Source organism: Mesoplodon densirostris, chromosome 15, assembly GCF_025265405.1.
Source record: "Mesoplodon densirostris isolate mMesDen1 chromosome 15, mMesDen1 primary haplotype, whole genome shotgun sequence".
NCBI classification, from domain to species: domain Eukaryota; kingdom Metazoa; phylum Chordata; class Mammalia; order Artiodactyla; family Ziphiidae; genus Mesoplodon; species Mesoplodon densirostris.
This window is the reverse complement of record NC_082675.1, coordinates 8,371,343-8,398,342: the sequence shown is the minus strand read 5'-3', so window position 1 is coordinate 8,398,342 and position 27,000 is coordinate 8,371,343. Positions and strand designations below refer to the sequence as shown.

At 42.3% G+C, this 27,000-nt stretch overlaps 1 protein-coding gene and 1 non-coding gene across 3 annotated transcripts in view; both read left to right on the top strand.

The window, feature by feature from the left end:
- The window catches only part of P2RX7 (purinergic receptor P2X 7), a 56,035-nt gene extending 41,927 nt beyond the window's left edge, over nucleotides 1-14,108 (top strand). For both annotated transcript variants that reach the window (XM_060118071.1, XM_060118070.1), the window contains exons 9-13: nucleotides 3,869-3,959; nucleotides 5,469-5,534; nucleotides 5,622-5,771; nucleotides 7,755-7,856; nucleotides 11,167-14,108. In XM_060118071.1, the coding sequence (XP_059974054.1) occupies nucleotides 3,869-3,959; nucleotides 5,469-5,534; nucleotides 5,622-5,771; nucleotides 7,755-7,856; nucleotides 11,167-11,664 (907 nt within the window). In that variant the 3' untranslated portion in view covers nucleotides 11,665-14,108. The remainder of the gene's footprint in view (nucleotides 1-3,868; nucleotides 3,960-5,468; nucleotides 5,535-5,621; nucleotides 5,772-7,754; nucleotides 7,857-11,166) is intronic.
- A 10,244-nt stretch (nucleotides 14,109-24,352) lies between these two features.
- On the top strand, nucleotides 24,353-24,483 carry LOC132503370 (small nucleolar RNA SNORA24). The gene has a single exon (XR_009534610.1). It is a non-coding gene; the product is annotated as a small nucleolar RNA SNORA24 (small nucleolar RNA).
- Nucleotides 24,484-27,000: the final 2,517 nt, after the last annotated feature.

Genomic DNA, 27,000 nt, shown 5'->3' with positions numbered 1-27,000 from the left:
TATTAGCTTCTCTGAATACCTTTAGTACTAATGGTCTGGACCAGTGGCTCTCAAAGTGTGGGTCCCCATATCAGTGTCATGTGGTATTTTGTTAGAAATGTAAATTCTCAGGCTCTACCCCAGACCTACTGAATCAGACACTCTGGGGATTGTCTTCATAAGCCTTCCAGGTTATTCTAATGCAAACTTAAGTTTGAGAATCACTAATCTAGACCCTCGATACTCAAATGTGATCCTGGAACCAGCAACATGGGCCTCACCTGGGAGCCTGTTATGATGTACCATCTCAGCCCCCATTCTCAATTTACTGAGTCAAAATCTGCATCTTAAGATTCCCAGGAGATTCATGTGCACATTAAATTTTGAGAAGCACTGGTCTAGACTATATTTTCTAGCATCCCAAACATACTTTCTTCTTAGATGATTCATCTGACTATATTTTCTTTCTACAACTAGGTTGCTAGCTGCCTGGGAGAATGAATAAAATAAAGTGTCTACTTACTCTGAGCATGCAAGTACAGGCCAAAGTACACGTGCACGTGCAAACACACACACACACATTCACTGCTTCCTAACCCTTCTGCTGGCACTCTTATTGAGTTCTGGAGGGGTCCACTTAAGCAAATGGCTCTATTTATATTTTACTTAAAGCAGCATCATTAACTGGGAAGCAGGCTTCAAATTTTGTTTTTGTTTTTGGGCTGCACAATGTTCTGAAAGTTGAGACAGTCTACATAAAAATGTGGACTTCCTACTTTTTTTGAAAATTAAACTATTTGAACACAATCAAACCATTTGACAACACTGGCTTCATATTCCACAGGGAGCACTCAGCTAGAGCTGAGTATCAGTGGTTCCCTTTAGAAAGGGCATGTGGCTCTTGGTTTGCCACGGTCCTCACCACTCCTTATTGCCTCTTACATGGCTGCATCACTCATTTCTGTTATCTGGCCCCTATAGGCATTTGAGTTTGAGACCCTTGGCTAAAGGCTGGCTGAGATCAAGATGTAAGAGGATTTTGCCTTCTCCGGGTCAGTGGAATTTCATCCAGGGCCCTGAAACCAGCTCCTAGTTTAGGTAATGTTTTGATCATTCCCAGCTGCTCTACTGAATAGGCTTGTGGCCATTAGCAAAAAGAGAGGCCTGGATCAGTGGTCCCCGACTGCCCTCACAGGCTGTTTTTTCAGCCATCAGCAGACGCATGCAGGGCAATGTACCAATCAGATGTTAACAAATGTTCTTCAAGTCGCTGAGCTAAGCCTAAGAACATTAGCTCCTGGAGAGATCTGAGCTTTCTGAAGAACTGGTTGTCATGTTAATATTCTTTTAGAACAAAGTTTTAGATCATTGGTTCTCTGGAATAAGCACCAGAAGAAATCTTTAGCCAAAAATAAAATGTCAAGATCTGACGGGTAACTGGACAAGTTATTTTCAAATAGCCACACAAAAGGGAAAGAATTTAGAGGTTATATGAGGTTTATGAGAAAATATAACTTTCTAAAACATAGGAAGTTGAAGGAATTGATCACGTTGCAGAATTTTGTCCTTTACCAAAAGATCCATGGCAAAAGATCCTTCTTCAATTATTCAGTTTATTTACAAGATGTGTAAAGCAGGGAAGACCCACACAGAATAAAATGCCTGATGTGCTTCTCTGCTTCTCAGAATGGGTGTGTGTGTATTCATTTCCTATGGCTGCTATAACAAATTACCACAAACTTGATGGCTTTAAACAACAGAAATTTAACTCTCACAGTTCTGGAGGCCAGAAGTCCAAAACCAAGGTGTCAGCAGGGACATACTCCCTCTAAAGTCTCTAAGGGAGGATCTTTCCTTGCCTCTTCTAGCTTCTGATGGCTCTAGGTGGTCCTTAACTTGTGGCTGCATCCCTCCAGTATCTGCCTCCGTCTTTACATGACCTTCTCCTCTGTGTTTCTGTTTCAACTCTCCCTTTCCTTTTTCTTATAAGGATACAGCCGTTGGATTTAAGACCCACCCTAAATCCAGGATGATCTCATCTTGAGATCCTTAATCCATTTACATCTGCAAAGATCCTATTTCCATATAAGGTCACATTCACAGGTGCAGGGGTTAGGCACTTGGACTTATCTTTTTGAGGGGCCATTATTCAACCCACTACAGAGTGTAAAAACATCCTTGCCCAGGGCCTGGTGTTCTGAGTGTGGCCCACTGATCACCTGCATCAGAACCACCTGGTACCTTTCCTGGAAATAGATTCCTAGAAACACCTCACACATTCTGAAACCACCCTTTGGGGGTGAGGCCCAGGAATCTGCCTTTTGAACACAATTCCCAAGTGATTCTTGCCCTCGGTTTGAGAACCACTGTACCAAGACCCTGAAAGCAGAAATTCAAGTATTTACTATACAATGTTAACCTTCCAGCAAAACAGCTTGCATAGAGAGATAATGCAACCCTGGGGCATGGAGTGGTGATGCATGCTTGCTTTGTATTTTAAAAAACAAATCAATTAATAGAGCAGAAGAAAGTACTGTCATGGAATGAGAACAATCAGATGCAAAGAAACTGAAACGCTGTTGGCCAGAAACAGGCACTGAAGCGCCTGAGAATATCTAACTGATCTCAATGTCAGATCGTGAGTTTAAAAAGAATAAGAATTTCAGACGTTCCATACTATATTCTGGCAGAGCATCTGTTTTCTGTTTTCTTCTCTCCCCACACCTGTAAATAGATTATGAATTAATAACTCAAAGAAAATATATGTCCTTACCTAAAAACAACCACCAAAAGTGGTAAGAGGGAGGGTCAGATTTAAAAGTTTTGTGAGGCATGTGGCTTAAGCCTTCCTAATTATTCATGGAAAACAAAACATGCCACTTTCCCTGACTGTAGCACTGATTTGGGTTGCATATTTTGGGTGACTGTGATTTGTGTCCAGGTCTTAATCTGTAAAGGTGACTGAGTGATAACACAGAGAAGTCAATGCCCTTGAAAGAAGAATTTCCCGAGAGGTGGGGCACACAGGGCCACAGGGGGAAGCACCAGGTTTGGTCAGCGGTTAGCAGGAGAAAGGGGAAAGCACAGCCCAGAGCCTTTACTGTGTTTTCTGTGGGAAAGGCAAGGCAGGGCAGGGGAAACAGCTTAGGATTGGCTAGTTTGAGTAATGTTGGTGGGCTCTGGGCTACAGGGGTGGTCTCTGGTTGTCTGGTACCTGGCCCTGGGCAAGTTAGGGCAGGGGAAATGTTGCCTGGGTGTGTGAAAGTTAGATACAGGAGGTGGCTAGAGATATGGACTCAGGATTGGTCAGAGGGTTTGTAACATGATTTTCACATACTCGCAAAAGCTGGATTGCAGGGGGCATGTAAACAACATTGTCGGCTAGTTTGGCCCTGGTGATAATGGATGCCAAACAGACAAATACAGAATCTTAAGAAAACACAGTTAGAGCAGATTGCTGAGGGGCACCTGTTCCCAATCCATTCATTAGTATCTAAGATTCACCCTCCCCCTCTTTGTTCTAGAAGCTAAACTGTTCCCTCTTAGAGAATGATCAGAGTGCCTGAAGTTACTTTTTTAAAATTTCTCTTGTTGTTAACCCTGTATTGGTTAAAAATTGTTCATTTTAATCTTAAACTAAAACACAGACTTTCCATCATCCTGTGATGCTGGAAGTAGAGAAGGTGACGTGGGGAAGTGGTGCCTTGGTTCCAGGTGAAGAGAGAGAGAATTTCATGGGTTTGGATTGTGTTCTTCCCTTTGCCAACCACAGCAGAGCTAGAAGATGGACAAAGAAGACTAGATTGGCTACTGTTTCGGTTTTTCTTTTCACAAAATACCAGCACTTCCAGATAGATCTTTATAAATATGTTTCCTTTTCCTCCTACAGATATGCCAAGTACTATAAGGAAAATAATACCGAAAAGCGGACCCTGATAAAAGCCTTTGGGATCCGTTTTGACATCCTGGTCTTTGGCACCGTAAGTCTCTTCTCGCTTTCAGCTACTGGCATCTCCGTTCCTATGACTGTGTCTTAATTATTGCTGTAGTGTCGCAAAGGGTGAATGTTTTGGTCATCGTCGTTAGCTGGCACTGTGCATCTTGCATGTGGGATCAGAGGGGGGGAAGAAATGTCATTGTTCATGGACAAGTCATCTAATGAGTACAAGGGTGGGCTTGGGGAAAAAACCTAATACTCAATTTCCCATATACTCTGATGCTTAAAAGAGAGAGAGAAAGAAATCCCTCTGCAAAATACTTTGTAAGGAATCCAATTCAAATGGGCTTAGGAAAAAAGAAGTCTTTGTTTTTTTTTTTTTAGTTCACATAACTGAAAAATCCAGAGGCAATTTTCAGGCTTCAGGCATCATGAATCCAGATGTCTTAACAACATCATCAGGAAGCTGCCTCCCTCCATCTCTTACATTTGTTCTCCTCTGTTTTGGCGTCATTCTCAGCGGGTCATCTCTATGCAGTGGTGTCAGCAGCTACTTAAACCTTAGCAATTTAGCAACCGCAGTGAAAAGAGAACATCTCAGCAAAAGTCTCAGCAGATGCCACTGGCTTTGACTGGCCCTATATGGGCCAGATGCTCACTGCTGAACTGTGACCAGGGTCACTTGCAATGGCTGGTCTTACACCAGCCCTGAACCAGCCCCTTCCCCGCAAACGACATGGACTGAGTATGGACACAGACGGTTCTCCAAAGAAAAACGGGCATGCTGTCTCCAGAAGGAGGGGATGCTGGGTACACAAAAATCAACAGAGGCCCACATACCTTGTCTGACAGCGTATTATTTATGTAACATGGTGATGAGCACCACAAGAATCGATGAGATATAGTGAGAGGACGCAAAGACACTGAGAATAAAAACCACAGGGACATCTATGGGAAGAGTTTGTGCAGACATTCCTTCCCTGTTTCCAAAGTAATGTCAAATCACTTTTAGGGAAAGTTCTTTTTTTTTTTTTTTTTTTTTTGCTGTACGCGGGCCTCTCACCGTTGTGGCCTCTCCCGTTGCGGAGCACAGGCTCCGGACGCGCAGGCTCAGCGGCCATGGCTCACGGGCCCAGCCGCTCCGCGGCATATGGGATCCTCCCAGACCGGGGCACGAACCCGTATCCCCTGCATCGGCAGGCGGACTCTCAACCACTGCGCCACCAGGGAGGCCCCCTAGGGAAAGTTCTTTTGATACCCTCACCTTGAATGGAAAAAAAAACTTTCAATGGTTCTCCTCTCAATGTGTGAGTTCCAGTGCTTATTTGTTTAAAACATCCATATTTTCAAGCACATCCTGAAAGGCAGAAGCAGGAGGAATGGGATTCATATTTTCAGTCTCCTTAATCTTTGTTGCCGTGAACACTTTGGATGCATCTGTCAAATTCACGGCACTAGACTCCCTCCTCTGCTGGAACTTACAATTACATGTTAGAGCAAAAGAGCATTGCTCTGAATTTCAACCGGGTAACCTTTTGTACTCTGTTTCCAGGGAGGAAAATTTGACATTATCCAGCTGATCGTGTACATCGGTTCAAACCTCTCTTACTTTGGTTTGGTAAGGGATTCTCTTTCTCACATTTTATGAAAATGATTTGGCAAAAGGAAGTTTCACTGACATGGTGCTTGTCTGGGTTTTTCCCAGGCCACTGTGTTCGTTGACTTTCTCATCAACACTTACTCAAATAAATGCTGTCGAACCCGTATTTATCCCTGTTGCAAGTGCTGTGAACCCTGTGCAGTCAATGAATACTACTACAGGAAGAAGTGTGAATCCATTGTGGAGCCAACGCAGGTAAGGCTTGCTGCGTCTATGGGATGTTAAAACACCTGTGTGGCCCATCGGACCACGGAGAAGTATGCAAAAATAAGGCCAAAATCATAGGTGTAATCAATCCCATGGTGGATAATTCTCTGGACTCTACCCCAATCCACCATCTCTCAGATGAATCCTTTAGTTTTAGTGAAGAATAGACACAAAAGTGGGGAAGCAAGATATAGGGAAAACAAATTTTTATGCTCCAGGATTTGTCAGTTTTGTCAGATTTATTAAATTGGTTGTGCAAAAAAAGTATAATGACTTTGGAGAACAATTTGTAAATCCAGTAACATTTAAATGGGACATACTTTACAGCCTGGCATTTCCACTTCTCTATACCTGCCTTAGAGAAACACTCACCTGGGTACCCACGTAGGACACATGTACAATATGACCATCACAGTGCTGTTTGTGACAGTGAAGAGGAGGATCTGCCCAAATGTCCAATAGGTGAATGGTGAAATAAACTATGATAAATCCATAGTAAGGAATGCCCGGTACCAGTTTTTTAAAATGAGGTAGATTATAATAAAAGCAAACGTTTACATAGCATTTCCAGTGCTACGTATACATTAACTCGCTGAATCTTCACACAACCCTACAGGTAGGTTTCTGGGATTATGATTATGAGCAGAACTCTAGATAGGTGCTACTATTATCTCTTTCTATAGATGAGGCAACTGAGGCACAGGAAGGTGAAATAATTTGCCCAAAGTCATACAGTGAGTAAGTGGCAGAGCTGAAATTCCAACTCAGGCAGGCTGGTTTCAGGATCCATGTTTATAACCACTCTGTTATAGGTCCTGGCATGAGTAAATATTCAAGACATTTGTTGACAGGCAAAAAGCAAACTATGGAACAATATATATGGTAGGTTAAAAAGCAACAATACATATAAACTAATTCTATGTTTTTTCTACAGGTATATTATATATGTCCATTTATATACACACATAGATAGATTCTGTATATTTTCTACATGTATTATACACACACACATATAAATGTGTGTGGGGAGGTAATATACATATAAAAAAAGGTACTGGACACTCATAAAAGTGATAACAGTGATTGCTTCTGGAAAGGAGACTAGGATGGGGGAGTGGTCAAATTTTAGTTCATCTGTATGGTTTTTTTTTTTTTTTTTTTTTTTTGGCGATACGCAGGCCTCTCACTGTTGTGGCCTCTCCCGTTGCGGAGCACAGGCTCCGGACGCGCAGGCTCAGCGGCCATGGCTCACGGGCCCAGCCGCTCCGCGGCATGTGGGATCTTCCGGGATGGGGGCACGAACCCGTGTCCCCTGCATCGGCAGGCAGACTCTCAACCACTGCGCCACCAGGGAAGCCCCATCTGTATGGTTTTGATTTGATTAATTTGGAATTTACTACATTGACTCCATGATTTCCTCCAATCAAAGGGAAATCTCTGGTATCTAAAAACAACAGAGGGTTTCTTTCTTTTATCCAAGAACACTGCTGTCCTTTTTTAGCAGCTGAATGCACAATTCATTGTTCATTGTACAAGTATTTGCAATTAAAGTAAAAGTTCATCTTTGCAACTAAAATTAATCACCATTTCATGGCCGAAGATGGGATGAAAGTTAATGAAAATATAAATAATTTAAGATTCAATAGTATAACATTCTGGAGATATTCAACCTAGAGTAACTGAAATTGAGGGAACACAACAAAGGAATTTTATATAGCACTCGGGGGACCTAGAGATATGAGGCAGTAAGCTGTGGATACTCTAAATCTACAAATTAAGGTGCTTGGGGATCAATTTCTGATTTACCTTTAGACTCGGAATCATTCTTTCTTCGTTAGCAAGAGTTTTTGGTTAGCTTGTGTAACAGGTTGTCATTTGGAAATAGGAATAACAGTTGCCTTTAGATATGTTCAGATATGCAATTCGTGATTCTGAACTAAAATTGGTAACCTTTTAATCTTTATTTCCTAGACATTAAAATATGTGTCCTTTGTGGATGAACCCCACATTAGGATGGTAAACCAAAGGCTACTTGGGAGAAGTCTGCAAGACGTTGAAGGTGAAGAAGTGCCAGTAAGTTATTTCGTCTTTTTTTTTATCTCGGTCATGCTGCACAGCATGCAGGATCTTAGTTCCCCAATCAGGGATCGAACCCGTGTCCCCTGCAGTGGAAGCGCAGAGTCCTAACCACTGGACCGCCAGCAAATTCCTGTAGTCTTTTTTTCTTTTTTAAGAGAAAAATTACTATTTTATTTATTTATTTGTTTTTGGCTGCATTGGGTCTTCGTTGCTGCGTGCTGGCTTTCTCTAGTTGCGGTGCGTGGGCTTCTCATTGTGGTGGCTTCTCCTGCTGCGGAGCATGGGCTCTAGGCGCATGGGCCTCAGTAGTTGTGGCACACGGGCTTAGTTGCTCCACGGCATGTGGGATCCTCCCGGACCAGGGCTCGAACCCGTGTCCCCTGCACTGGCAGGCGGATTCCTAACCACTGTGCCACCAGGGAAGCCCAAAACCTACTATTAAATATAAATATATCTAAAAATGTTTATAAATCACAACTGATGACAAAGTAAACCACATGTAACACATGTAACCAGCACCCAGATTTAAAAAGTGACTATTACTAGCAGAAGTCCCTTTTATGCCTCCAAATTACTACCTTCCCTTAAAAGTAGTCATTATCCTGTATTCAAGGTTAGCTTTACCTCTTCTAGTATTTTTTTATTTAAAAATTATTTTATTTTATTTTTTTATTTTTTAAAAAATTTTAATCCTATAGTATGTATTCATTACATACTCTGTTGAGTATCTGGCTTCCTTCCCTCAATATTATTTTTGTGAGAGTCATCCATGATGTTGTGTATAGCAATGGTTCATTCTCGTTGTATAGTTTCCGTTTTATAAACATTCAATTTATTTATCCATTCTATTGTTGAATGAACTACCTATTTGGGTAGTTTCCACTTTGGGGTTCATGCCAACGATGCTGCTGCAGTAAACGTATGGCACCTAAGAGTGGAACTGCTAAGTCATAAGGCAGGTGTGTGTTCAGCTTTAGTAGATACTACCTGACAGTTTTCTGAAGTGGGTGTTCTAATTCACACTCCCCCCAGCAGTTTTGGCTGCTGGACATCTTCACCAACTGCATTAGTTTTCTACAGCTGCCATAATAAATGACCACAAACTAGGTAGCTTGGAACAACAGAAATTTATTCTCTCACAGTTCTGGAGGCCAGAATTCTGAAATCAAGGTGTCAGCAAGGCTGTGCTCCCTTTGAAGGCTCTAGGGGAGGTTCCTTTCTTGCTTCTTCCAGCTCCAGGAGTTTATTACACCTGTTAGGATGTCCAGTACAATACTGAATAGAAGTGATAAGACCAAGCATCTTTGTCTCATTCCCTGTCTCAGGAAGAAAGTTTTTTATTTCACTATAGTACTTGCTGTAGGTCTTTTTTTTCTTTCCGGCCTCGCCCCACGTCTTGCGGGATCCTAGTTCCCAGACCAGGGATTGAACCCGGCCCACCACGTTCTAACCACGGGACCGCCAGGGAAGTCCCTGCTGTAGGTTTTTAAAGAACGCTCTATCAGATTAAGAAAATTCCCCTCTGCTCCTAGTTTACTAAGAATTTTTATCATGAATGGATACTGAATTTTAAAATAACGTGTTTTTTCTGCTTCTTTCCAAATAATCAATGAGTTTTCTTCTGTCATGTGGTGCATTACACTGATTGGTTTTCAAATATTAAGCCAACCTTGCAGGAACCTGCAATAACATCAGTTGGAGTGTGATGTATGATTCTTTGTATTTACTGCTGGATTCAATTCACTAATATTTAAGAATTTTACATCTCTTCTTGAGAGAGTCTGGCCAAAATTTTTCCACTCTTGTAATGTTTTTATCAGATCTGGGTATAAAGTGAACTCCTGTGTGTTGGGGTGAGTGTGGTAATATACACATAACCTAAAATTTACCATTTTAATCATTTTAAAGTGTGAAGTTCAGGGACTTCCCTGGTGGTCCAGTGGTTGGGACTCCGTGCTCCCAATGCGGGGGGCCCGGGTTTGATCCCTGGTCGGGGAGATGTATCCCACATGCTGCAACTGGAAGAGCCCACGTGCCGCAACTAAAGATCCTGCATGCTGCAGCGAGGATCCTGTGCACAGCGGCGAGGATCCCTCGTGCTGCGGCTGGGAGCCGGCGTAGCCAAATAAATACACAATTTTTTTAAAGAGGAAAAAAAAATAAAGTGTACAGTTCAGTGACATTTAGTATATCCACAATGCTGTGCAACCATCACCACTATCTAGCTCCAGAGCCTTTTCACACCCCAAAAGGAAACCTTGTATCCATTCAGCAGCCACTACTCACTCACTTCTCCCCAGCCCTTGGCAACCACTAATCTGCTTTCTGTAGATTTCTGTATACATGGATTTACCTATTCTGGACATTTCATGTAAACTGAATAATACCATATTTGTCCTCTTATGCCTGGTTTCTTTCATTTAGCATAATGTCAAGGTTCCATCCATGTTTAGCTAAACATCCATGTTTAGCATTTGTCAGCATTTCATTCCTTTTTATAGCTGAATAATAGTCCATTGTATGAACATAACATTTTTTTAATCCATTCATCCATTGATGGACACTTAGGTTATTTTCACCCTTTGGCTATTATAATAGTGCTGCTGTGAACATTCATGTACAAGAACCATTCAATTTTAATGTACTTAACTCAGACTTTCTTTGTCTGGTGAATGAAGGTATATGTCACAAAGAATAGACATAAATGATGGCAATTAGGGCAACTTCCACTGGAGGATAACAAATGGATTTTTTCAGAAAAGAGAGCACGGTGAGAAAGGAGAAAGCAGAGCTAGGTCAACAAATATTTACTGTCTACTATGTGTGGGCACTGTCCTAGGCATTGGGAATACAGGCAGTAAACAAAGCAAACAGGGCCCCTGCTTTCATATGGAAGAAGAATCATTAAGTAAACATATCAATTCATAAGATCATTTCCTCATAACAAACATAGAACATCATTATGTGATAAGAGAATGACCTGGGAGGAGGGGAACTACCTAGATCAGGTGGTCAAGGCAAGAAGGTCTCTCCAAAGAGATATATGTATTGAGGCCTGGCTTTTCTGAATTTCACTTTCCAAATCTGTAAAATGGAGATCAGAACACATATCTCACGAGGTTCTCCGAAACCTTAGATGAGGCAATGCTTACAAAACACAGTCCTGATATATACCTTTAATAAATGATAGCTCCTAGTATTCATGTGATATTAAATGTAACTTTATAAGTTAATAATAAAATTAAAGAACCTAGAACCCTAGGGGTTGTCAGTGCTGATGGGTTTGGAAACTTGCCTTTTTCAGAGACCCCCGATGGACTTCACAGACCTGTCCAGGCTGCCTCTGTCTCTTCACGAGCCACCCCCCATTCCTGGACAACCAGAGGCTATCCAGCTGCTCAGTGAAAGGGCAACCCCTAGACCCAGTGACTGCCCGAACTGGTGCCAGTGTGGAAAGTGCCTCCCATCCCAACTCCCTGAGAGACAAAGACGCTTGGAGGAGCTGTGCTGTCGGAAAAAGCTGGGTGCCTGTATCACCACCTCGGAGCCGTTCAAGAAGCTTATCCTGTCCAGACATGTCCTGCAGTTCCTCCTGCACTACCAGGAGCCCTTGCTGATGCTGGATGCAGATTCTACCAACAGCCAGCTGCGGCACTGCGCCTACAGGTGCTATACTATGTGGCGCTTTGGCTCCCAGGACCTGGCTGACTTTGCCATCCTGCCCAGCTGCTGCCGCTGGAGGATCCGGAGAGAGTTTCCCAAGACGGAAGGCCAGTACAGTGGCTTCAAGAGTCCTCACTGATGTGCTGAGCAGTCATGTAACATTGCCTTTGCTTGCACCTTGAGCTTCCCCTGCAAAGATGTGTGTCCAGATTTTCAGCCAAAGGGAAATGTGCTTTCCTCCTCCCCCAGCTCTGTATGTGTCAGAGAGCAAAGTGATCAGGGTAAACAAACAGCGAATAAACCAGAATCCCTCAGCATGGACTGAGAGTCAAGAGATTCAGATTTATATCTCCATTCTATCCCTAGGAAGTTGTGTGATCCTAGGCCTTTAACCTCTGTACCTCAGCTGCCTTATTGTCCAATCTATTGTTTCACAGGGATATTAGGAGAGCAAATTGAGACAGTGTACACAAACTCTTATTAATGCATAAAGAGCTACATGAATATGAAGCAGCTCATTTTGAGGTGAGACTAGGATAACGTCCAACTATCAACAAACCCTTGGGTCCTGGTTAAAGAATGGGGAGGATTAAAAGTTTTGGCACAAATTTTTTGGCATTTGTCCTATAGGACCTGAGGGGTTATATCTCCTCCCCTTGTGTCTTGGCAGCTCTGATCACTTTATCCAATGATAAAGTGATGCTGTGTCAGGTTCAGGGTCTTGGTCTTAAGATGCTGTCAGCTTCCACTTCCGGTCCCTTGAAACGCTTGCTGTGAAGGAAGCAAGCTCCCATGTAAAAATCTGTCTATCCTGAGTCCACCCTGCTGTGAAGAAGCCCAAGCAGCCATGTGAAGAGGAGAGATGCCCCCAGCATTCAAGCCGTCCAAGCCCATGGGAGAGAAGTAGCCTTCAGATGATTCCAGATCCTGCTAACATATGACTGCAACTGCATCAGACAACCCAAGTGAGAGCTACCCAGTGAACCCACAGAACAAAAATTGTTATTTTAAACCACTATGTTTTGTGTTGTCTGTTACATAGCGACAGATAACTGGGACAGAGAGCAAGCCTGATTCATGGGACGTAGACTCAGCCCACATCTTCTCTGGGTCTAAGACGTGTGTCCAGATTTTCAGCCAAAAACTCCCTGGAGCCCCTCGGGGGCTTGGGTTTCTATTTGGCAGTTCTAGAAGAGCTGCAGGCCAATCAGGTAACTCACCAGACCAGCCCTGGAATCCATCAAATCTAACTGCTGAGCTACCCAATACATTTCAATCCACATCACATTTCTATGACTGGAAGTAAGTATTGCTGTTAAAAACTGGAATAAGCCACCTTTATGCCTTTAACATCCTGTACTTTGCAGCCAATTACAATGGATGCAGTCTGGATGCTACTTAAAAAGCAACTCACACTCAACCCTTTTACCATTTCTATACGTCAACTGCTAAGAGTATAAAAATGAATAGCAGGGGCTTCCCTGGTGGCGCAGTGGTTGAGAGTCCGCCTGCTGATGCAGGGGACACGGGTTCGTGCCCCGGTCTGGGAAGATCCCACATGCCGCGGAGCAGCTGGGCCCGTGAGCCATGGCCGCTGAGCTTGCGCGTCCGGAGTCTGTGCTCCGCAACGGGAGAGGCCACAACACTGAGAGGCCCGCGTACCGAAAAAAGAAAAAAAAGAATAGCAGGTTTTAGGATCCTCCAGCAGGATTTCAGTTTCAAGGTTTTGGCACTAGAACAGACTATTTCTAAATGACAACTATTTTAAAGAATAAATAGAGAACACTATTCAAAACTGTGACTAATGAAGGATCTGTGAGTTTTTAATACATATTCTAAGATTTACCATTTTGACACTTTTTAAAAGTCATCAGCTTTCTACTGTTTTAATGTAAGATAATATGAACAAAAACCTTCTTTTTTGGTCCCAGGATTTCACCTGGCTTTAAACTCAGGAATCAAGTTAACTGGGCCAGATTTAACTCTCACTTTTACTACCTTTCAGAGATATTTTTGAAAACTGAATTATATATGACTTCTTCAGAAATGAAATTTTTTACTCTGAGAATTCTATGTAACTGCTACAGATTTCCATTCTGATAGCCTCTGAGCCTTCATATGTTATTTTTTGATGCCTGCCTCCTAGTGTGTTTCTATCACCTTGTGGAGACCCCAGACGGAGTCAGCATTTGGAATGACAAATAATCACTGGATCCACCTGTTGTTTTCACCTTTCCCAGATGCTCTGGGTGAGAAGGTGAGAGGATGATGTGTTACATCAACTATGTGCAAAATGTCTGACACTTCCTACAACAGCATGCATCATATTTATATTCTTATTTTTGGTCTATGGTAGAAAATAGTGTCATCGCCAAAGGCATCCCAAGGAAAGTCACATTTTGTAGGATCTGTTTTTTGTACTTAAATCCATTCTCCTGTTATAGTAATTGCACAGTATTCACTGCTTCATCTCTGTATTGGAGATCTGCTTTCTTGTAAAACTGCCTGATTTCATGTAGCATTGGTTATGGACTTGCATTCCTCTCTTTAGAGGGAACCATTTTTAAAACACTTCCTAATTCTAGCTTGGCAATGTAGATGTCTTAACAGTTTTGATAATAAAAAAAATAACGTGTAATTCGCATTTACTGAAGTATTCCTTTTACTTTCTTTTCTCAGAAGATCCCCAAATCAGTTAGCTCATTCATTGACACAAACATTCAACACATATGCAGAGGCACTTTGACATACAAAGATATGTTTTTAGTCTTTGCCCCCAGTTCCTAACACAGAGCTCCTAAGTCCCCTGGAATTTAGAACTGTCTTGTGTTCTAATGAGGCCACTCTTGGTGGGCTCCTGGATAACTTCAGGAAGGGGGCTGGTCACCAGAAAGACCAAGCCATGATTAGAAGCTTAGAACTTTCAGTCCTACCACCTTATCCTCTAGAGTGGGGAGGGGTTGGAAATTGAGTTAATAATCGACTTTGACTATGTGATAAAGCCTCCATAAAAATTCCTACACTGTGCGGTTAAGAAAGCTTCCATATTGATGAATACATCCACATATGGGGAGGGTGGTACACCCCCAACTCCACAAGGACAAAAGCTTCTGCACTCAGGACACTTCTGGCCCTCATTCTATGTAACTCTTCATCTGGCTGTTCATCTGTATCTTTTAACATATCCTTTATAATAAATGGGTAAATGTAAGTGTTTCCCTGAGTTCTGTGAGCCACTACAGCAAATTACTGAACCTGAAGAGGGGGTTATAGGAACCCCCAATTTATAACCAGTTGGTCAGAAGTACAGGTGACAACCCTGGACATGACTGGTGTCTGAAGTGGAGGACAATCTTGCAGGACTGAACCCTTTACCTGTGGAGTCTATGCTAACTCCAGGTAATTAATGTCATAATTGAATTGCAAGACACCCAGTTGGTGTCTGGAGAGTTGGAGAATTGGTTGGTGTGGGAAAACCCCACGCACATTTGGTGTCAGAGTGTTACGAGTAGAGTATAGGTAAACAGGAGTTTTCTTTTAGGCACTTACTAGAGATCAATGATAAATAAGGTTGCCACTCTCATGGAGATGTGAGGAGATGGACATTAATCAAATAATTAAAACAAATATAAACTTGTAACTTATGATGAGTATCATGATGAAGAAGGTAAAAGATGCTCTGAGAGCCTATATAGGGGAACTTGACCTATTTGGGGAAATCAGAGAAATCTTACCTGAGGAAGGAGCTCTTCAGCTGAAATTTGAAGGATAAGTTCTAGATAACTATGTGAGTTGGGGAGGAAAGCGCATTCTAGGCCAAGACAATAGCATGTGCAAAGGTCGTGGGGCTGACAAAAAGCATAGAAGGTTTTCAGAATTTAAAGGAGACCTGTATGCCTGCTCCATAAATAGTATGGGGAAGTAAGGAATGAGGTAAGACTGGACAGGCAGGGGTTGGAACGCATAGAGCCTTGAAGGTCATGGCAAGGAGTTTTGTCATTATCTTAAGAAAGACCAATGGAGACCCATTGAAGGGTTTTAAGTAGGAGCCTGGTAAGATTATATTTCATTTTTAAAAGACCATTCTGATCGCCAAGAGTGGTGGTAGATAGATATAGTTTTAATTTTCATTTCAGTCTTTCCCTACTCTGTGAAACACATGTCCCAAATATGCAGCAAAATGGACTGATTCTCTTTTCTCTCCTGCTCTTCCTCTCCCGGCAGTGAGAGCACTGAGTCCTAACCACTGGAACACCAGGGAATTCCCATTATGCCTTGATTTTTAGAATATCTCCTGTCCCAAGTTGGTGGGGATGAGAACACTCGTTGAGCTTTGGGTCAGGGTCAAGAATGTGCCAAATCTAGAGACAAGGGGCAGTCAACAGAGCCTACAGATGCATCCACCCTGTGGTGTAAGGCCTAAAATCAAGGTCTAATATTACGTGCTGCCTTAACATCTGGTGAAATCAGGAAGGCCTAGCTTGGCTTAACTGCAAGTTTTTCTTCTTGGTCTGATCGAAAATGTCACCTAGTTAAACAACCTTCCTCATCAGATGGACCAGATGCAGTTTCTGCTGATGCCTGTATAGTGGATTTGCGTTCCCAACCAGGCCATGGAATTATCCAAAAGAACCAACAACACTCTCCTGTGGGAACCACAGGACACCTCACCCTCCGGGTACTACAAAGTAAGCTTGCCTCCCACTGCCTCTGGTTGTTCACTCTGTTCCTAAATGCTACCCCCATGTGACCCTGCAGGGCGTGTGGTGTCCTTCTTCCCTGTGCTGTGAGTATATGTGACCAATGAACTGCTGCCAATTTCAGCTGTCCAGTGCTGGGTGTCATATGTTCGGCCATCCCCATACCCCTAGGGTGGGAATCCCTCCCTTACCAATGCGGTGAACAGGAGGTGATTAAGATACCCTTAAAGCCAGTTGCCCTAAAAAATTAGAGGCTTGGCTTCTGCGCACTCACTGTCTGCACAAAGCCCTGTTTCTTAGAGCCCATGGGGAACTGGGACCACTACCCCCATTTATTCAAAGTAACCATTTGAGTGCACTGGGTGTGGTTACACTTTCTGCTGCTTGTATGTTTCTCAACCCATACTCTAATCCAATGCAGTCATCATTCCAGGAATCCCTGAGGGTCCGCTGATTGAAATCCTTCTGTTCTCTCTCTTTTTTAAAAAATATTTATTTATTTATTTATTTATTTGGCTGCATCGGGTCTTAGTTGCGGCACATGGGATCTTCGTTGTGGCACGTGGGATCTTTAGTTGCGGCATGCGGGATCTTTAGTTGTGGCATGTGGGATCTTTAGTTGTGGCATGTGGGATCTAGTTCCCTGACCAGGGATCAAACCCGGGCCCCCTGCATTGGGAGTGTGGTTTAGCCGCTGGGCCACCAGGGAAGTCCCCTTCTGCTCTCTTTTGAATAGATGTAGACATCACTATCTTCTTTCACTTTTACTGTGATCTTTCAGTTTCCTCTTTTCCAGTCCCAAGAGGGTTATGAATCATGTTTCCAAAACAGATGATGATCTATGGAAAGGATTTTGCATTTCCAACTTCCTTAGTTCTTCTGAATGAATTATGAAGGTCATATGTATGTGAGTCTTCAGGAATCAGAGGTGGAGGTCAACACTAGTCATTTTAATCAAATAATTACCATACTTGACAGGCTTGGATAAGAGCCTTAGGCAAGCCTTAGGCAAGGCTGTTGAGTACAGTAGGTTATGAGTTATTTTATTTCCCCAAGGAAACAAGAAGCTCCTCAAAGGCAATGGGCTTGGTTCTGTGTGCCTGCATGTCTATTCCAGCACACTAGTGCAGTGGGGAAGAGCTGGGACACTGGAAACTGACCACTTGGCTTCAAATCCTAGCCCGCCCACTAATTAGCGGAGTGGCCTCAGTTTACCCAATTCTTAGAAACCTTAGTTGTATCATTGTATCCAAGGGTTGTATTAAATATTAAATGTTCTAAGAGTAAATGTATGTGAAGCACTTAGCACACTGCCTGGCACAGAGTAAGTGGTCAATAAATGTTAGGTATTATTGGACTTCCTTGGTGGCACAGTGGTTAAGAACCTGCCTGCCAATGCAGGGGACATGAGTTTGAGCCCTGGTCTGGGAAGATCCCACATGCCTTGGAGCAACTAAGTCTGTGTGCCGCAACTACTGAGCCCATGTGCTGCAACTAATGAAGCCCATGCACCTAGAGCCCATGCTCCGTGACAAGAGAAGACACTGCAGTGAGAAGTCCGCACACTGCAACAAAACGTAGCCCCTGCTCGCCACAACTAGAGAAAGCCTGTGCGCAGCAACAAAGCCCAACGCAGCCAAAAATAAATTTACAAAAAAAAGAAAAAAAAGTTAGGTATTATTGTTATTTAAAGTGTTAACCATGTCTAACGATGCTGGCTATTATTGTTATTTGGACAGTGCCCAAGCATCACTCCTAAGCTCTAGGCCCATATATTTAACCATGTGTGGATGAATATTCTACTTAAATAGTTTAGAGGCAACTCAAATAAGTACAGAGGGAAATAATCATCTCTGTTTCCTCCACCCCCACCCACATGGGCTCTTCTGGAACTCCCAAGCTCGGTTAGTAGCACCACCTGCCATCAGCTCAGTTTCCCAAGTCAGAAATCCAAGGGACAGCCTCACTATCTCTCTTCTCTTTCTCCATTCCATCCAATCTCACCAATTCATTCAGCAAACATTTATTGAGCACCCTGGCACTGGGTAGGTGTCAGGATAAACAAATGAACCAGACAGGCTGTCCTGGAGACTAGGTGAAGTGCAGAAGATGGGCAAGCAATGTGTAAAGGGATGAGTTGAGCACAGCCTGGGATAAAGGGTCTGAAAGAAATAAGCAATGCGCTGCGCTAAAAACAATGGAGTTATTTCTGACAGGGGTCAGGGGTGGCCTCTCCAAGGAAGTGACATTTAAACTAGATCTGAATGTCAAGAAGGAACTGACCATGACGAGTTGGAGGCAGGACATTTCAGGCAGAGGGACAGCAAGCACAAAGCACTGAAGTGGGAAAGAAATGAGTGTGTTCCAAGAACTGTCAGATGTCCAGTGTGACTGGGACATTTACAACAAGGTCTCTGGACCTTCTAGTTAGCCAGGAGGGACACAAGCTTACTTCTTAACTGCTTCATAAACTATGTGGTCCCATCTCAGTGAGACAGAAGCTCAAAGAAAGGCAAAATAAAATCCATACAGACAAGAGTAGTCACAGGGGGCTTTATGAAGCTTGTGACACATGAGCTGGCCCTCCTAGATGAAGAGACTGGAAACATTCAGTGGGATGAGAAAAGGTATTTCCAACAGGACTAGTGGCACCAGCCAGGTCCAGAGAAATGAGTATGGTATGTGCTAAGACTACAGGTAGACTTGACTGGCTCCCCAGATTGGGAAGAAAGTAGATGAAAGTTAAATAGAGGCTGATTTGGGGAAATCTTTTTTTCTTTTTTTAAGGGCTGAGATGTTTGGACCAATTGCAAAGTTAAGGTGGAGCCATTCTTGGGTTGACAGGAGATATGAGGAAAGCAGTGACTTAAGAACATCCTTCAGACATCCATGAGGATGTTAGGTGAAGGGGGAAACCCTGGGAAGGGAGATTACTTTTAGAAGTCTGCTGGAATCATATAAGAGTGACTCAAAAAGCAACCTAGGCTACTAATTGGGTGGTGGTAACAGAAAGAACAGAATCTGAGTAAGAATTTTTAAAATTCCTTTAAATCCAACACTAGAGGGTTGGTTAAATAAATTATGGTACACTCATATAATAGAACTATATGCAGCTATTTAAAATGATGCCATAGAAGGATAGCAAATGACACTGAAAGATGTTCAAGGCAGAACACAATCTGCAGGACATTTCTTACTTAAGGGAGATGTGAGTCTTCAATTAGGGTTCACTTTTTTCTTGCAAAGATATTTATTAAAAGCCTTTAACCCTGAATGCAAATTTAAGGAGACAAAGAAGACTCACCTCAATCCTCACTGAAATATGTCACAGATAATAACAAATTCAGAGATATCAGAAAAGGTCAAATGGCGTTTTCCTGAAATCCAGAAATGAAGCTTAAAAACCATCTTTTGTGTTTCCCTCTACCATGATTTGTTTTGGGTAAGTCAGTCAAGAGTTGGCATATATGGACTTCCCTGGTGGTGCAGTGGTTAGGAATCCACCTGCCAATGCAGGGGACATGGGTTTAAGCCCTGGTCTGGGAAGATCCCACATGTCGTGGAGCAACTAAGCCCGTGTGCCACAACTACTGAGCCTGTGCTCTAGAGCCCGTGAGCCACAACTACTGAAGCCCGTGCGCCTAGAGCCTGTGCTCTGCAACAAGAGAAGCAACCGCAATGAGAAGCCCGCGCACCACAACGAAGAGTAGCCCCTGCTCACTGCAACTAGAGAAAGCCCGCGCACAGCAACGAAGACCCAACACAGCCAAAAATAAATAAATAAATTAATTAATTAATTAATTATTTTTAAAAAGAGTCAGCATATGGCTGGCTCTACCCATCCTGTAGGTTCAATCTTGCTCCCGCCACCACCAAATGCATATGTTGAAGTTCTAACCCCCATTATCCCAGAAAATGACTGTATTTGGAGATGTAGCCTTTAATGAGGTAATTAAGGTAAAATGAGATCACATGGGTAGCTCCTAATCCAATCTGATTGGTGTCCTTATAAGAAGAGGTGATTAGGACACAGGCACAGAGGGAAGGTCATGTGAAGATACAGGGAGAAGATGGCTGTCTATAAGACAAAGAGAGAAGCCTTAGAAGAAACCAACTCTGCTGACACCTTGATCTTGTACGTCAAATTTCTGCTATTTAAGCCACCCAGTCTCTCTGGTGCTTTATTATGGCAGCCATAACAAATACTTCGATTCTCTCTTTTTAATTGTGACAAATATATTTTAAATACAAAATCTAATGCTTGGGTTCCTCATGTATTTAAGTTCCTCAAATACTTAAATGCAAAATTACTATATGATCCAGCTATTCCACTCCTAGGTATATACCCAAAAGAACTGAAGGCAAGGACTCAAATACATACTGGTACACAAATGATCATAGCAGTATTATTGACATTAGCCAAAAGGTGGAAACAACCCAAGTGCCCATGAAGAGATGAATGGATAAACAAAATGGGTTATATACATACAATGGAATATTATTTGGCCATAAAAAGGAATGTAGTACTGACACAAGCTACAACACGGATGAACCTTGAAAACATTATGCTAAGTGAAGTAAGCCAGACACAAAAGGCCACATACTCCATTAATATGAAATACCCAGAACAGGCAAATCCATAGAGATAGAAAGTAGAATAAAGGTTACCAGGGGCTGGCGGGGAGAAGGAAATGAAGAGTTAGTGTTTAACGGGCACAAAGCTGCTGATGATGAAACAATTCTGGAAATGGATAACGGCCATGGTTGTACAACCCTGTGAATGTGCTTAATGCCACTAAATTGTGCACTTAAAAATAGTTAAATTTATGTTATGTATATTTACCACAATTTTTTAAATCAACAAAAGCAAAAACCAATGCTTAGGCAACTGTGGGATTTTTATATTTTGTGGAAATTTCCTTATATCATTAAAATATATATACTTTTTTTGCAGTCTAGATTCTCTTAGTCTGAGTCTCAACTGGAGGCTTGGTGATTGCTTGCTGTTCATACTTTTTTGTTTCCTCCAACCACATATAAATGTGTCTTGTAAGAAAATATTCCAGTGGAGATCCCCAGCTTGGCCAGCAAGCCAGGAGAACAATATTTGTGAGGATATGCAAAGAAGAAGGGATAAACCAGTGGTTGGTGGATATAAATCTTACCTTTGGCTTTCTTCGGATGGAATTGGAGGCACTGATCTTGCCTGAGGCATTGACTTTGCCATCCACCATCAGGGAAGAAATTTCTACCTCTCTGATGGGAATAAATCTGCCTTCAGCAGATAAAGCACTAAAGGACTACGTTCCCAGAGGCACTTGCTGATGCCTGTGTGGAGCCAGGCTCACAGGCAGGGAGGCATCACATGTACACTGTGCCCATTCATGGTTTGAGAACTGCCTGGCGCAGTAGCTGGATTCAGCTTTGCTTGCTCAGGGTACATCCACATTAGCTCCCGTGCCACTGGGAGAGCAGAGTGGCTTCGCCTCCCAGGTAGGTAAGGTGAGAAAACACACATGCAGCCAGGCAGTACCGATGGGTAATTACTGTGTGTATCTTTGTGATGCGGAGGTTTTCTGAATGTGCCACAGAGGCCTTATCAAAAAAGTGCTGGGACAGGTCATCCTGGAAATGGGACAGTCGTGCCCAGGAGAATATAAGGCAGGCTGAAGTGGCTGCCTCATAGAAACAGGTCCAAATGTTGAAGTGAAGCAGAGAGGGGTAAAATGAGAGCAGAATATTTAAGGAAAGAAGTCCCTGTGGGAAACTCATTTTGAATAAACTCTATCTGCAAAACTCTAGATTTACAAAATAGGTAAATAGGATGGGTGAGCATGATTTTTGCTTATAAGATTCCTTTCAATAACATTTCAATGAAATTAAATGAAAGTGGAGTCCTCCCTTTTAAGAGCTTATCTATCAGAGAGACGGGGGGATGTCCAAAGCCTGGGCTCTGACTAACTGTGAGACCCTTTTAAACCTCACCTTAGTTTTCTTATTTGTAAAAGGAAAGAACTGGACTAAATATGATCTCTAAGGTACTTTTAATCTCAAAGTGCTTCCCCCATCATATAAAATGCGATCAGTTTGTACTTGACAACAGGCTTACATAAAGTTCATAGCACATCACCTGGTAAGTGTGGTCAATGAATTTACTGTGTTGGTTAAAATCAAAAGTCCATACCATTGCCTCTGAGGCCCTACTTGATCTGGCCCCTGACTACCTCTCAGGATCTTACCTCACCTCACTCTCCTCCTTGCCTACTATGTTCCAGGTCTTCTTTCTATTCCTGGAACACACCAAGCTCGTTCCTACATCAGGGCCTTTGCACTTGCTGTCCACTCTGCCTGGGATCCTTTCCCCCCAGATTTTCAGAGAGTTGGCTCTTTCCTGACATTCAGATCTCAGTTCAAAGGTACTTCCTTCGAGAGGACCACCCTCAAGCTGATAGATATACAAGAGAATTCAACACCCACTAAGAATGCATGTTCTTTTAGGGTGCACATGGAACATTTGCAAAACAGACATGCATGTATCTCCTTCAATATTCCCAATGAACAATATGATATAGATCAGGTTCTCCAACTTCATTTTAATGAAATTTGAAATTAATTTTGAAAGGATAAATTTTTAGGGAATTCCCTGGCAGTCCAGTGGTTAGGACTCGGCCCTTTCACTGCTGAGGGCCCCGGTTCAATCCCTGGTGGAGGAACTAAGATCCCACAAGCTGCACGGCATGGCCAAAATATAAATAAATAAATAAATAAAACTCTTCTAAAAAATAAGGTTTATTTTTAAAAAAAGATAAAATTTTAAAATATTTGGAAACCAAATAAAATATTGCTAAATGACTCTTGGAAATGTTTAAAACTGGATGATAGTGAAAACACCACACGTCAAAATTGGTGGGACACAGACAGTGAAAGCACTATTTTAAAGGGAAATTTATAGCTTTATATACATTTATCAGGAAACAAGAAAGGTTAAGAAAGACATGAGGCTAAGCGTTCAACTCAAATACTGGAAAAGAAGCAGCAGAACCAAATGAAAGAAAAAAGAAGGAAATAACTATTAGGACAGAAATCAACAAAATATAGAACAACTGAGACGACTAACAAAACTAAAAGCTTATTCTATGAAAAGATTAATAAGATAAAAGTCTTGGACTTCCCTGGCGGTCCAGTGGTTAAGACTCTGCGCTTCCACTGCAAGGGGCACAGGTTCAATCCCTGGTGGGGGAACTAAGAAACTAAGATCTCTGCATGCTGCTCAGCACCTCCAGAAAAGAAAAAAAATTTCCCTCCACGTTTGGACTTCCCTGCTGGCGCAGTGGTTAAGAATCCGCCTGCCAATGCAGGGGACACAGGTTTGATCCCTGGTCCAGGAAGATCCCACATGCTGTGGAGCAACTAAGTCCGTGCGCCACAACTACAGAGCCTGTGATCTAGAGCCCGCGAGCCACAACTACTGAGCCCACGTGCCACAACTACTGAAGCCCGCGCGCCTAGAGCCCGTGCTCCACAATAAGAGAAGTCACCGCAATGAGAAGCCCATATACCACAAGGAAGAGTAGCCCCCGCTCACCACAACTAGAGAAAGCCCATGCACAGCGACGAAGACCCAACGCAACCAAAAATAAATAAATTTAAAAAAAAAATCTCTGTACTTCGCAGCCTTTGTCTCTGTGCATTACCAATCACAGCATCAGCCTTTTTCTACCATTGAATAGGAGACCTATCTAGTTACCACAAAAAAAGTCATAAAGAACACTAAATGGGAGAAACACTTCTACTCTGTTAAACATCTTTATTTTTCCACTTATTTTTTAAGAAAAAAAATCTAAATTCACACAAATAGTCTTGAAGCTTTTACCTTGCTTGGATGAGAGATTTATTTTCTGTGCTTATAAAAAATATGTTGTGGGGAGGAATAATGATTTACCTAATTAAGTTAGCTTTGTACATCTCCCTCAAGCTCTAGTCCCTTGCCAGGTATTCAAGTATACATAGAAAAACATACACCAAAATCCTCCCCAAAGAAAATAAATCAAACGGTTCAAAGATCAAAGACGAAGGATAGTAAATTAAATTCTCTGTAGCTTAATCTGAATTAAGAATCTTATGCTTCTCTATGTATCTTCGGGACCTGTCAGCTGTGGCAGTCTCCCTTCCTAGCCATGGAAGAGCATATTCTTGTTTATTGGCAAAGCTGTCACCATTTATTTGGTATCACATGCTGACTTGTACCAGTAACATTCTTCACTTTAAAAACCTGGAGGGTGGGCTTCTCTGGTGGTGCAGTGGTTAAGAATCTGCCTGCCAATGCAGGGGACATGGGTTTGAGCCCTGGTCCGGAAAGATTTCACATGCTTCTGAGCAGCTAAGCCCGTGTGCCGCAACTACTGAGCCTGCGTTCTAGTGCCTGTGAGCCACAACTACTGAAGCCTGGGTGCTTAGAGTCCGTGCTCCGCAGCAAGAGAAGCCACTGCAATGAGAAGCCCGCACTTGAAGAGTAGCCCCTGCTCGCCGCAACTAGAGAAAGCCCACCCGCAGCAATGAAGACCAAACACAGCCAGGAAAAAAAAAAAAAGCCTGGAGGGTACTGGGTTATTGGGCAAACTTCTAACTACTGTTCAAATGTTTCTAGGAAACTGAACTAATTGTTCCAATGGATGATGGAAAACATAGCAAGATATCAAGAAATCCAAAGCAATATGGGTGAAGTCTTATTTAGCATCCTGCAGTACACTGCCAAACATGATTTTAAATCTCAAACATGGTATTCAAGTGGAGAATGAGTGTTTCCTTGCTGTAAAAAAAAAAAAAAAAAAAGAATCTTATGCTTATAGTGTTTCTATGGAGTTAGTAACTATATTCATTTCCTATTGATGCTGTAACAAACAATGACAAATTCAGTGGCTTAAGAAAACACAAATCTATTATTTTACAGTTCTGGAGATCAGAAATCCAAAATGGGTCTAATGGGCCAAAATCAAGGTGTTGGCAAGCTGTGTTCCTTCAGGAGGCGCTGGGGGGAATCCATTTCTTGCCTTTTCCAGAAAGCTTCATTGTTTGGCTCATGGCCTCCAATTAGCAATCTCATCACTCTCACCTGTGCTTCTGTTGTCACAGGCCTTTTCTGACTCTGATCTTCAGCCTCTCTTCCATTTTTTAAGAACCCTTGCGATTAAACTCACCTGGATAATTCAGGATACTCTTCCCGTCTTAAAATCCTTAACTTAATCACATCTGCAAAGTCCCTTTTGCCATATAACGTAACACAGTCACAGGTTGCAGGGATTAGAACACTGATATCCTCAGGGGGATCATTATTCTGTCTCCCACAGTAATGAAGACACCATCTTAAAACTAAAAACTAAAAAAAAAAAGACACCATCTGGGAAAGTTATCAGATTTGACACTAATGGGACTGTATCTTCAGGTCCTATTTTCCTGAGTCTGTTGGGTAATCCTTCCAAATAATTACGTATCTAATAGTTTCCAAGTAAATTTGAGAAGATATTACATCGTATGCTAATGTCGGGGAACATGATGAAATGTATGGGGGTTCCAATAACTAGCATCTCCACAAGCATGACTTCGCCCATTTCAAGGTGACCCCCACAATCCTCATTATCCCTTAAACTTACATAACGTACCAAGCAATGGAACCATAAAAACAGTCCCACATAATATTATACAATGATTTAGTGGACAAAACGATTTCACAGCATTTTAAAGCTACATAATGAAATATTTAAGAGCAAAGATTCTGGAATCAGACAGACATGGACTCAAATCCTGACTGAACCCCTTGCATGATCTAAGTCTCAGTTTTACCCCTCAGTGCCCACCTAGGTTCACATGAGACCAAGTGAAAGGAAGCCTATAAAGCTTTTAGCAGCATATTAGCTGTTGTTATTAATATCATAAAGGTGATATCATATTTGACACAATAACATCGATCCCCATTTTACATATAAAGAGACATACTCCCGGGCTTCCCTGGTGGCACAGTGGTTAAGAATTCGCCTACCAATGCAGGGGACACGGGTTCGAGCCCTGGTCCGGGAAGATCCCACATGCTGCGGAGCAACTAAGCCCATGCACCACAACTACTGAAGCCCTCATGCCTAGAGCCTGCGCTCCGCATCAAGAGAAGCCATCGCAATGAGAAGCCCGTGCACCACAACGAAGAGTAGGCCCCACTCACCACAACTAGAGAAAGCCTGTGCGCAGCAACAAAAGACCCAACGCAGCCTAAATAAATAACTAAATAATAAAATAAATTTATAAAAAAAAAAGAAACATACTCTCCAAAAGTAAATAGCTCATCTAAGGATGCATAACTAGTAAATAATCATATATATCCCAGTGTCTGGCACACACTGTATCCACTCCTGAATACCTTTGTTTTCAGTAATATCAGATACAACCCCCGCAAGTCGACCTCACAACTGCTCCATCACCTCTTGTATTCACAGTTTTTTTCCTATCCATCCTCTATCCTCTGTTGCCTACCAAAGGATGTGGTCTCTGAGGACTTTATACTACCCTGAAACCAAATGTCAAATGTGCTGAGATTTTAAGACACAGTTTCAGAAACAGGTCCAGCTCATCTGCAAGAATATACTTCCCATTTTCTCCATTTTGATAAGCTATAATTCCCCCCACCCACTGAATGGGAGGAAACATTTGCAGATCATATATCTGATAAGGAATTGCAGCTGCAATATATAAAGAACACTTACAACTTAAAATAGACAAATAACCCA